Genomic DNA, 12257 nt, shown 5'->3' with positions numbered 1-12257 from the left:
CAAGATTAATCTGTAGTTGCGTTGCTTAGTTTCGTATTATACTTCCATGGAAACTGGTTACAGATTTTACTTTGAAAAATAAATTTCAATTTATCTCAATGTCGTATAATGACTTTATGAATTCATTATACTTATTTAGATAAGCACATTTTATCATCTTGTTTTTCGGTCAGCAATATGTCATCGGTCAGTAAAAAGTCATACACAAAGAATTTCGGAATGCTACTTTAAATAACTTCAGCGTTTGTTTACATCTGGAAAATGACAGGTTAAGATATCTCGTCCAGGTTAATTACCCTCTGGCCACGTTATTCGCTGCGTCATGATTGTTGTTTTGTTTCTAACTAATTGTAATGACAGATGACTAAATGAAATAATGACATGTTTTTATTATTATGGTCAAAATGCGTGCCCTTTTGGAGAAAAACAATTTAGTCATCCCTACGAAGTTTTCCTTAAATACCACTAAATTCTAGATAGAACTTCAGTATCAATCTGCCCGTGCTAATGTTAGTAACGTATGCCGATACTCCATACGATTTAAGATAGTTTAGAGCCGGGGCAATTAACAATGAATTATTATTGTTAGAGTTTAGACATTAATGAAATAATAGAGATTATGTTAGGGAATTGTGAAGAAAGACATTGTTGTATATATTAACTCAGAACATAGTACTATATTAAACAGTAGTTATTATAGAGAACAGAGTTGTTGTTGTTGTAGTTAGAATAGTGAACTTTAGACCCTGTTACACCACTTGGGACTTATTTGGTGCCTTAAAAGAACCAGGATTTAAACGAATCTTCACAACGTCGCGGACACAACACGAAAGAAGTACTACCAACTACGACGAGACCACCATGACGATTTAAGACGAAATAACTTTTACCACTGACGATTTTGCAGACGACTCGAAATGGAACTGATGACCGATAAACCTCTTAAGACAGCTGTTAGAACCCCCATGAACAAACGAAACGTACGGACAAGATGCAGTTTAAGGCTCGGCAAGGAAAGAGAACATCCATGGTGTATGGTTATGTAAAAAGAAATCGATACTTCATCAGGTTAGTGACTGTTCATTTTAACTCGTATACCAACGATGCTATTCGGGAATTCTTAAGATACATTTTTGATTTGATGATATTTTTAGATCTGTTAAACATTTCATACATTTTTATATACGTACCAACAGAAACTTTAATCTTAAATATAGCGAATTTTCGTACATTCAAGTCATCATTTATAATTTTTTATTAATATTACAAACTATAACGGAGAATAATTAGGAAGATGTTATCATTCATAAGGAAAATACGTAATTGTTGTACAGATAAATTTCAAAGAATGTACAAGTTACTTATTCGAACATAAAAATGTCAAAGAATACATACATAGTCCAGCTTCATTATTTTTGTTATAGCCTTGGGAAAGTAAAGTAGTATAATTGCTCTCAATTAGTAAAATGACAAGGCAACATTTTATGAATCATAACCCAAATGCTCTGAACTCCATGAGATTTTGATATGACGTTAATAACGTCTGTGAGGCGTGTGTTACGCTAAATGTATTATTATAATGTATCGTTGTATGATGTGTCAAGAACCATCATAGAGCATGTGCAATGCTTATACATAGTAGAATGTCGCAAGAAATGCGACCGTTGATGAAACAAGAAGTTTCTTATTTTATGAGTCTTAGGGGAATTATGTCGCTAGGAAAGCGACCATGTATTGATATGGAACATGAAGTTTATTACTGAGTCTTTGAGAATAATGTCGCTAGACATGCGACCCCGGCAATCAGACCTAGAGATTGCTTCTTATGTATGAGTCAGAGTAGTTGCGGTTATGTTTCAATATGAATTGGTAATACTTGTTAATTAGCTGGAAATTCATTAGTAAAATATTTCATTGCATTACTGCTATTTAAGGCGGAATTCCGTAAAGAGATAGAATAAAACATTTTTTACGAGTTTAAGTGTAAGATTTAAGGACAAATGTGTGCATGATAAATACATAGTTTTTTCAGCGTAGAGATAATTGTTATTAGAATTATTTTTGAACATATATGAAGAAACTAACATTTTGCATTTTACAATAAATGTACCCCGAATAGTTATCAGAGGTTTACGTAGTTTTTAACAGTCCTGACTTTAAGACGACGATGCTTTGTTTACTAAAATAAAATAAAAACTATAAAAAATGAAAAACAGAAAACAGGAAGCCAGATTTGCATACAAAAGAGATATTTATAAACATTCTATTGAGAGATTCTAAAAGGCACCCTTATGTAAAGTTCTTAGACAAACGAAACTTTTGACAATGTTAAATAATTGCTTGTATCTTCATTAAATCGAGGGAATGCACAACAACAAGACTTCCTGGAGCTACACTTCAAACCTTCTATGAAAAGGACCTTCTGAAGCCGGGCTAAGCTATTACTCAACAATGAAGGCTATAATAATGCCTGGTGACATACGAACATATTTCATGGCTTTTTGGAGAAAACTGACAAGCTGATGGGTCACCTCTCTTACCAATCCAACTAAAATCAACTGCAGTGTAGAGATGTCAACCATGGAACGGGAATTATGATGTCACTTTATCGTCTACACGTAAAAACAAGTATCGTTCCGATTGTTAAATAAGATTTGAGAACATTGTTTCATTTTTAGCACATACTAAAGTAGAAGATTTTTTATTAACTCATTATAAAATACAACAGGTTACGGGATATTTCTTATTAATATTACTTTTGAGTATTTAATCGTATTTTCTAGAGATTTGTGACCTTATATGTTTCTTTATTATCAGTAGTTAACATTTTACGCATGTCTAAGTATTACTTGAAGTACAATATATTTCCTAATGATATTATTCCTTTTGACAGGTATTTTTCTGACAGTTATGTTGTGTACAAACAATTATTATTTTTTATTTCAGTTACAATCTTGAAGGCAAAACCCCTCTGGGCAAGGGAGGAAAAAGCGCACAAGTGCATTCTAGCTCTAGAAATTTGTAAAGTATTGTGAAAAATATTGTGAAATTTGTGTTTCGCTAGTAATGCAGTGTTTTATTTAAATTAAATGGGGTTTTGACTTCAAAACGCAAGAAAAAACGATCTAGGACTGAAACAAAAACGAATTGAATATTCTAGGACTAAATCAAATCGTGAAAATTGTGAAAATTAAATCTACGTATTCCATGTGATTTCCTATTCATTGATTATGTATATTATATCATGTGTTGAAACTATATATTCTTGATTTTGTATTCTGTTGTATTCTATCCTTCTCAAATCATTAATCTTCAGAAGTACGGCTAAAAACATTTAAAATAAATTCTACGTATTACTTATAAAAATCAGCCGGTTTTATGCATTGCCTTGTGTTAAATTGTTAATTGCCTCGCTTGAATTTTAGTTTTTGCTTATTTTTTTATTTTTCTTATAGATAATTAAAAAAAAAAAAAACTCACGAGTAAGAGACGAGTGTCGTATAATGACTTTATGAATTCATTATACTTATTTAGATAAGCACATTTTATCATCTTGTTTTTCGGTCAGCAATATGTCATCGGTCAGTAAAAAGTCATACACAAAGAATTTCGGAATGCTACTTTAAATAACTTCAGCGTTTGTTTACATCTGGAAAATGACAGGTTAAGATATCTCGTCCAGGTTAATTACCCTCTGGCCACGTTATTCGCTGCGTCATGATTGTTGTTTTGTTTCTAACTAATTGTAATGACAGATGACTAAATGAAATAATGACATGTTTTTATTATTATGGTCAAAATGCGTGCCCTTTTGGAGAAAAACAATTTAGTCATCCCTACGAAGTTTTCCTTAAATACCACTAAATTCTAGATAGAACTTCAGTATCAATCTGCCCGTGCTAATGTTAGTAACGTATGCCGATACTCCATACGATTTAAGATAGTTTAGAGCCGGGGCAATTAACAATGAATTATTATTGTTAGAGTTAGACATTAATGAAATAATAGAGATTATGTTAGGAAATTATGAAGAAAGACATTGATGTTTATATATTATCGTAGCATATAGTAGAACATTAAATAGTAGTTATATAACAGTTGTTGTTGTTGCTGGTATTTAGTAGTGTGAATTTTAGTTACTGTTACACCACATCAAGATCTACTGTTAGATATATTTTAAAACTACACTTGTTGCGATAGCAACCACATTTTTTACACATCGAGACAAAAAAAAATACTCGCATATTATCCATCCTGAACAATTTCTTTATACACAGTTTTACTATATTTTGCAACATCCGCATTATACAACTGCTTGATGGACAGGCGGGGAATAAATACGGCTCATTTAGCGGACTGACAAAGCAAAACCTATTGCATATACAGGTATCAACTTTTGTAAGCTGTTTTATTTGATAATTATAATATTTTACGGTGCTGAGTTCCCATATTTCTGGAATTCAGAGTCAAATGTCTGGCACCATGGATCATTTGTACATTGGCACATTGCTGTTTCTTTATCAATGGTGTGTACCTGTAACAATATACAAGTACAGAAACAGTTCTGATATTTAAATGCTTTGAAGGCTTTTTACTGAAATTATCACTTTTAACACATATCGCATGCAGTGTTTATTTGGTCATCATACTTTTTTTTTTATCTAATTCATGTATAACATGTAAATACTGCCTGATCAACCTTATTTAGAAGATTAAGCGCAAATTTCGGCTCTAGATATATACTGTATATTCTTCTAAAGGACTCCGGGGACGGTAGTAGGATCTATTTGTATTTAAAAGACATCCTTATTAATGTTGTTGTTATATCTAACGAATTATACTTTTCCTTACCGGGCAAAAGTACAAAAGGTTTTGAAATGTAACCTGGAGCCAGTCAGATATTCTGAACAAAATTTTATAATCAGTTCACAAACAAAGTGAGAATTGACACTTAAGATATTATGGTGTCAAAACTGCCGAAATGTACTATAGAACAATCCTTATAGAATAAATTCAAACTTTATCAAGACATCATAACAATCCTCAGAGTTTTTTGGACTATCGATGGTATTGTCCTATATTTTTGAAATAAGGAAAAATCTTTTTGAGGAAGAAAGGCGGATTAAAACGAGACTTTACGCTAATGCTATGTACATATAATCCAATTCATTAGGAGTTTATATGTGAAATACACCATGTACACGCAACAGCAACTTACGGGATGACAAGAGTTAGGGTCAAATAGTAAATATAGTATATCGCTTTGTGTCAACGCTTTGGTTCGATTACCGTATCTACCTATCCGGTACAGTGTTAAACCTAAGTTAAACCTTACCATAACCTTTAGCCGCCGAAGAGATTAATACTTTTTTGTCTGAGGAAGTGTACATAAAGAGTCATCGATCACATATATTAAGGATATATATATGTTTTTGTTAATCTGTAAAAACAATTAAACAGGTCCATCTAAATAGAAACAACCTAACATTTCCTGATCAGATAATGTGAACAAAACCTTTGTAAATCTTTGTGTTGTTTTGAACCTAAAAATAGAATACCGTCAGAAATGGCAACGTATAGTTGTTAAATATGTCCGGCCCGTCAGCTGTATTAATCATTTCAAAGTGGATAGCTAAAGTTTTGTCCTTATCGTTTTTGGAATCTCTTTCAGCTAGAACTTCGAATTCCGTGACTGCCTCTAGTGTGTTGCTGTTCCAATCAGAATGGGTAAGGGTCTGGGTGCATTTAGTAAATCTCGCATCACCTTGACAAAATATGTAAGATTTGTAAGTGGTTCAAGTGATTTAGAAATATGTAAATGTGTGTCTTTACAGTATTGAAAAACGTATTCAAAAACGTCTTCCAACTTAAATCAACAAAATATGCGTTGTGTCATTGCAAACCACGTTAGAAAAGACAGAACTAGTACAGGTAATGTGAAAAACTTAATCGTCGGGAAAAATGCAATTGAACTATACCTGATATAAATTGAAACGGAAGTAGATATAATGTATTATAAGGTCGTACGTTTGTTGTTTTGCAAGTAAATATCAAGCCTGCAGGACAGTTGTGCCGCTCGTTTGCAAACAATTGGGATCGTCGATATCATTTTAACTTTTTTTGCCGGCTCGTTTTCTCCCACCGTCAGACTCGTGTTCGAGAACTGGAATGTGATATAAGATTGAATTACTTTAAAAGATTATCAGGAGGCATTAATTATATCATTATTTCGACTTTGTTTTCGGTTTTCTAAGGGTAGCCCATGACATACTTTCCTTTAAAATGGCATTCTCTAGTTTATCTAAGAAGGACATACACATGGTCAAACACATGTACTAGTTTTCCGATGAGTCTCCGTCTGTATATGTTTTCGTGGCCACTTCGACTAAAGGTGATACAAGCATACATGTACACAAATAACATGCGTTATGTTAATGAATGCACATAAATAATATCAATAACTTGAGAATGCGTTTAAGAACACATGTACTGTACTACACTTGAACGGGCCCTCCGTGCGTTGCAAAGCAGTTAGGGTCGCCGAATGGGAATTACTTGACCCACATCGCTGTGTATTTTAACCCTCGTTCTGGGAATTTAGGTTCATCCAACTGGCAAACGGCCGGTCGTTGACTTACTCAACACCCGTTTATGCCCGAAATAATGTCTTTTTCTACCACCAAAAACTGGAGAAGTCGCCATATAAGTTCAAATTTTAAGTACTTCCCAAAACCTAGCTGAAACAAAAACAAACTAACAGAATATTTGAAATCATTTCAATCGAGTCACCTACCTTTATGCCACACCAGTAGCCATTGCTAGTCAAAGACGGTCCTCTATTGAATGGCGTTGTCAGAAAATAGGATTGAGCAATACAGCTTAGCTATAATGTCAAGATAAATACACAAAGTAAAATGGAAGCATATGATTTTCAGAAATACTTATTTCGGGAATACAGCTAATGCAGTAAAACAAATCAGATGATTCATGCTATAATAAGTTAAGTTGTTTATATGACGTCAAAATGTTTCTGACTGTTAGCGAGAAGAAAGATTGGAGCCTCAAAGAATATACACATAGTATTTGCTTCGACGTGAAATATAAACTACACACTCTTATCTTTGATAAAAAAACAAAGACCAATATCAAACAGGGAATGCCACGTACCAAAAACGCAGCCTCTCCAAAACGAAATCCACAGCACGCAGACGCGTACACCACAAACACACACACACATACACGCGCACACACACAAAGCCAACACGACACACACAAAGCCAAGACGACTTTCAAAACTAATACATAAAATGGGAATTTATTCGAATCTACAATAACTGCTGCACCCGCCACTATTTTTTTTCTGCAGAAAAAATCAAATTCAAATGAAATTCAAACATTATGAACATAACGTGTCATTCCAGTAAAGTAGTTTAACCTTAGAAACTTTTACGGGTACCATCGTAATAAAATGTTAGATTGTTTTCCTGTCGAACCGAACTTGTCACGCTGACTACATAGAAACTTTTAACAATGATCATAATAGAAGATTTAACAATAAATCAAACGTAAATATTTCAACGATAAGCCAATGCAAATATGACTAACCGTTTTCCCCAGATGATACTTTAAATACTTCTGGTCGAGCAGAACATTGCGATCAAGGCCAGTTATTTTAGTATCAGGTACATTAGGATCTGTTTTGTTGTCAAACAGCCAACTGACATAGAAACCAACATCAGATCTTGATGGATCGAAATTGATATGACAGCTGAATTCAAACGTATCCGATTTAACGATTGGATTGGAGAGTGTTGGTGACTTTGTCATTAGTGGAAACATATCTGAAATTTAAAGACGAATGTAAACAGATTCACTTGCTTTAAAACAAAGAACAATTTTTAAATTTTCTTAACAATATAGCCTGAATAATTTATTGAAATTTAATCGTGATGATGGTGTTTTTTTCATGACAACATAATTAAGAAATATATGATAAAAGGGTTACTACATTTGTTGTATTACTATCAACCAAATGTCAGTTTCAATCAAAAACATTTAATGTGGAAGTACATACACTCGATGATGTTTACCTCGACACCCGGGTTGAAGTCCTGTTGGCGACCACTGTCCGGTAGGACATGCTTTCCCAGTACCTTGTGTTGAATAAAAAGCAAAGAATGTAAAGTCCAGCTAAAGAGATGCTGGTTAAATAATGTTTTACTGATTTTGATATTTTTTCAACTTATTACCATAACGACACTTTCTCAGTAAATCTAACATCACAATCATTGAATCGAAAAAACTTCAAAAGAGATTCAAAAACGGATAAGGAAGTAAACTTTGTTTGTTCGGACGATAATATAGTTGCAATGGCAGCGTAGCTCATAAAACAAGTACACTAGATGAGACACTACATAACTCATCAGACTTTGTAGTACTTCAGGGGACTGAGTTAATCACTTACCTACCGCCATATGGTTATGAAACAACGACTGAACAGTACATTATTTCGTTGTACATGTATTGAATTTAACAGATCTCCGTGGAAAGTCACTTAATGATGAAGAAACTATATACCTCATTAAACATTACATCATTTCTAGTTACACAGATTAACAACGACCTTTCACAACCAGCCGGGATAACCTCACTGTACATTGTATCACTTCAGGGTACTGATCTTAACAGCGGGCTATCTAATTGCGAAGGCACCTAATGCCTTTCCAGGCATTGCATTATTTCCGGGTATTGAGTAAATTACCGACATGGTGGGATCTCCAACTTTAAGATTTTAATTAAAGCGGGCTTCAACAGCATTTGTGATAGGCAGTAAGTCATGCATAAAATATCTTAACCTGGACCATTATTTACCAGCGCAATATGCCCTAGAACACCCTCTTGTCGGTTTAAGTTCATACACAAAGAAAGCTCCACAATTCTTCACCCGAATCGTATCTTGGTACTGACAACAGTCGCTATCATCTACACTGGCACCGCAAACCTGTAAAGTAATAAGGATACGAAAATGCAGTTAACATTATACTATACTCTTTTAAGAAAGTATTTACAAAACAATCAATATGATCACATTGGTGTTTCCAATCTTATGACCTATTTTGACCAGTATAAGCTGCTTAGCCAGTTCCAGCACCGCTTTAGGTCAGGTCACAGTTGATTAATTTCACCCAGAAACTTTACAACAACAATGAACAGGGTCAACAAACAGATGTTTTTGTCATGGACTTTTCCAAGGCGTTTGATAAGGTGGATCACATTAGGTTAATTTATAAGCTACATATGAATGATATTATATTTATAATTTATAAGCCTTGGAGCCCAAAAATTACGAAATGGGTAAAATCCTTCCTGTCAAATCGATCCAAGAAAGTCGCTGCTTTTTTTTTCAGAGAACTTCCTGTACTGTCTGGAGTTCCCAAGGGGTCTGTTCTTGGACTTTGTCTCTACTTGGTATATATTAATGACTTACCAGACTCGGTCAAATGTATGCAAGAATGTTTGCAGATGATACCATAATATACCTTACCATCAACTCGATATCAGATAGTATTGTTGAAAAAGACGTTAAACCCGAACAAACACACATATCAGAGAGTATATCTCTGCAACAAGACTTCATTAGCTTATAAACCTGGGAGAAGACATATGAGGCAGCTAAATACCTAGGCATAACCATCTCCAAAGCTTTAAACTGGTCTAAACATATTGATAATATTACTTCCAAAGCAACTTCCACTCTTCGCTTCATACAACGAAATGTAAAAACTGACAATACAAAGGTCAAAATTGCTGCCTACAACACCTATGTTCGCCAACAAATGTAGTACTGTTCAAGCGTCTGGCATCCATGACAAAAAACTCTTATTAGCAAAGTCGAAAATGTTCCAAGGTCAGTTGCTAGGGACGTCATGTACGACAGTTACACCAGTAGCGTTACACAAATGTTGAAAACCTTGGAATGGAATACACTCCAAAACAGAAGGTCATACAACTCATTAGTAATGTTTGACAAAATAAGGACCCAGACAGTTGCAGTCAACCAATCTCATCTAATTCCAACTAGAAACCTAAATTATAGTCGGTTCAAAAGCTCTTCAGAGCATATGTCATTACGTTGCTTCCTTGCCGACTTTAAATAAAAAACTTATCTTAAATGACTTAATCCCCATGTCTCACATTCAGTACTTTTCTAACTTTCCCTCTCAAGGACTTTCTGACTCTGGAACTCCATACCAACTTATGTCAAATCTAGCCCCAGTCTCAGTATCTTTAGAGAGAGGCTAGCGGTGGTCAATTTTTTGTAGCGTACTGTCTTTTTTAGCTTTTAATCTCTTAACATTTGTAACATATCGTTTCTTTAACAATTGCTCCTCTAACAACGCCGCACAGTGATAGTCGGAAATCGACGGTTGGATGAAAGATGTAGATGCAGATGTACACATGGTTATAGTCTGCAACTCCTCTTACGACATACACCGCTTACCCTAGAAAACTGGTACCTTTCTTAACGCTTAGGGTCAACCAACTGCATAACAAAATTAGCTTTACATAAGATTGGTAGGCACTCCGAGTGATATATCCAAACTGGAGCTTAAAAAACTGATCAACAGTTAATGTTATAATGAGAAATCAACGCGCATATTCTTGTATTTAGATAAGTTTGATTTTCATTTGATTTAGATGTTGTCTAGAAACCCTTTGTGATATATGATTAGTGAATAGATTTTGCTTTCTAGCTGTCCATACAACCAGAAGTAATTCGGATAACGTTAATCTTTTATTATCAGTGAATATATAGAAAGTCCCTTTGATATACAATAAAGATAAATAATATAAAGAATGATGAAAATGATAGAATGTCTTTGTAAGTCATTGACAATTTTTGAATTTCCGTTATATCCCGCCAAAATGCATTAAAGTTTGCTGACAATACTTATGTTTCTCTCCAAATAAGTTACAGGTGTAATTTTGAGACATGACCATTTTACAGCTGTAACTTTCAATTGTAATTTTTACAGCTGTATTTTTGAGACCTGCATGTTTTACACCTGTAAATTTCAACTGTATTTCTGGTAATTTTTCTCTTAAAGGTCTTACGGCTGTAATTTCAAAATACAGTTCTTTTACAGACGTTTTACAGCTGTAAAACAGGTCCTATTTTCGTACAGGTGGATGTTATTTTCTTTTGACAATAGGTTGTGGCCATTACAATAATAATGAGCTTGTGTGTCTACTTTATATAAATACTATATTGTTTTCATTAGATTATATCATAAGGTATGTAAAACATTTTTTCTGCAATTGATTTATATTTTTAAAAAAATCATTGTATATGAATCGTGTATTCTGTCGATTTGACGATTTTTAAAACTATGGGTCTGGATAGTGGAAAGAACTAATTTGAACTTGACCCGGTGAAAATTACTCATATTTGGAAAATTTATGTGTCTGTATATAAACAATTTTAGGAATGCTTCATATACGGTTGGAATACTCAACAATAAATCAAAACTTTATATCCAAATGACAGCATTATCTCCAAACAAATAGTTTACATTTAAATAGAAACATTACATTTATTTGTAATACAAAGTCATCTTTGATGGTAAATATCCCATATCGTTAGAAAGGCAGAATAGAATGAACTGTATACACTTACGTTCCTGGTTACAATACCATCTGACTGGCTTGGATGTGTCCCCTTTAACCAAATTGGGATATGGGTTCCACAGTAATATGTGTGTACACAATGGTCTGGCATTGTCTTACCTTCGTAAAGATTATACTTCTATGAAATCATTAATATTCATTTGGAACTTATTTTCTTTCGTGGATTTCGTAGTTGCGTAAATCAATCAATAAATAAATCCTAACAAACAAACAAACTGTTCAAGGGTTTTGTCTCCAAATGTTGTAACCTCTAATACTTCGAAATTAAATTATTTCACAGTACTTAAACGAAAGCGCCATCACCTGCAATCAAGGTCATAGACAGTGATCTCGCTGAATATTTACCCTTCTTGCTAAATGGATATGAGCAGCTATTAATACTTTATTTTTGGAAGACTAGTCAAAATTCAAGAGATCTTTCGGGTGTGTTTACATACTGAGTTTATCAAATGTGTTGACAAATATAATAGTCTTTTTAACCACATGTTAGCTTGTTCTGAAACATCGATATGTCCTTCTCATTTACATACTACATACAAGGATTCTTTACGTGAAACGACATTAACCTT

General features: G+C 33.8%; 1 protein-coding gene across 1 annotated transcript in view; it reads right to left on the bottom strand.

The window, feature by feature from the left end:
* Positions 1–12257, bottom strand: part of LOC123553773 (von Willebrand factor D and EGF domain-containing protein-like) — a 38866-nt gene that overhangs the window by 21932 nt on the left and 4677 nt on the right. The window contains exons 3-10 of the mRNA XM_045343419.2: positions 11678–11787; positions 8872–9001; positions 8091–8153; positions 7606–7841; positions 6794–6883; positions 6028–6163; positions 5559–5764; positions 4434–4534 (exon numbers count right to left, since the gene is read on the bottom strand). Of these exons, the coding sequence (XP_045199354.2) occupies positions 4434–4534; positions 5559–5764; positions 6028–6163; positions 6794–6883; positions 7606–7841; positions 8091–8153; positions 8872–9001; positions 11678–11787 (1072 nt within the window). The remainder of the gene's footprint in view (positions 1–4433; positions 4535–5558; positions 5765–6027; positions 6164–6793; positions 6884–7605; positions 7842–8090; positions 8154–8871; positions 9002–11677; positions 11788–12257) is intronic.

This window comes from Mercenaria mercenaria, chromosome 7 (assembly GCF_021730395.1).
Source record: "Mercenaria mercenaria strain notata chromosome 7, MADL_Memer_1, whole genome shotgun sequence".
Classification (NCBI taxonomy): domain Eukaryota; kingdom Metazoa; phylum Mollusca; class Bivalvia; order Venerida; family Veneridae; genus Mercenaria; species Mercenaria mercenaria.
The sequence above is the reverse complement of the archived record's forward strand: the minus strand, read 5'-3'. Positions and strand labels throughout refer to the sequence as shown.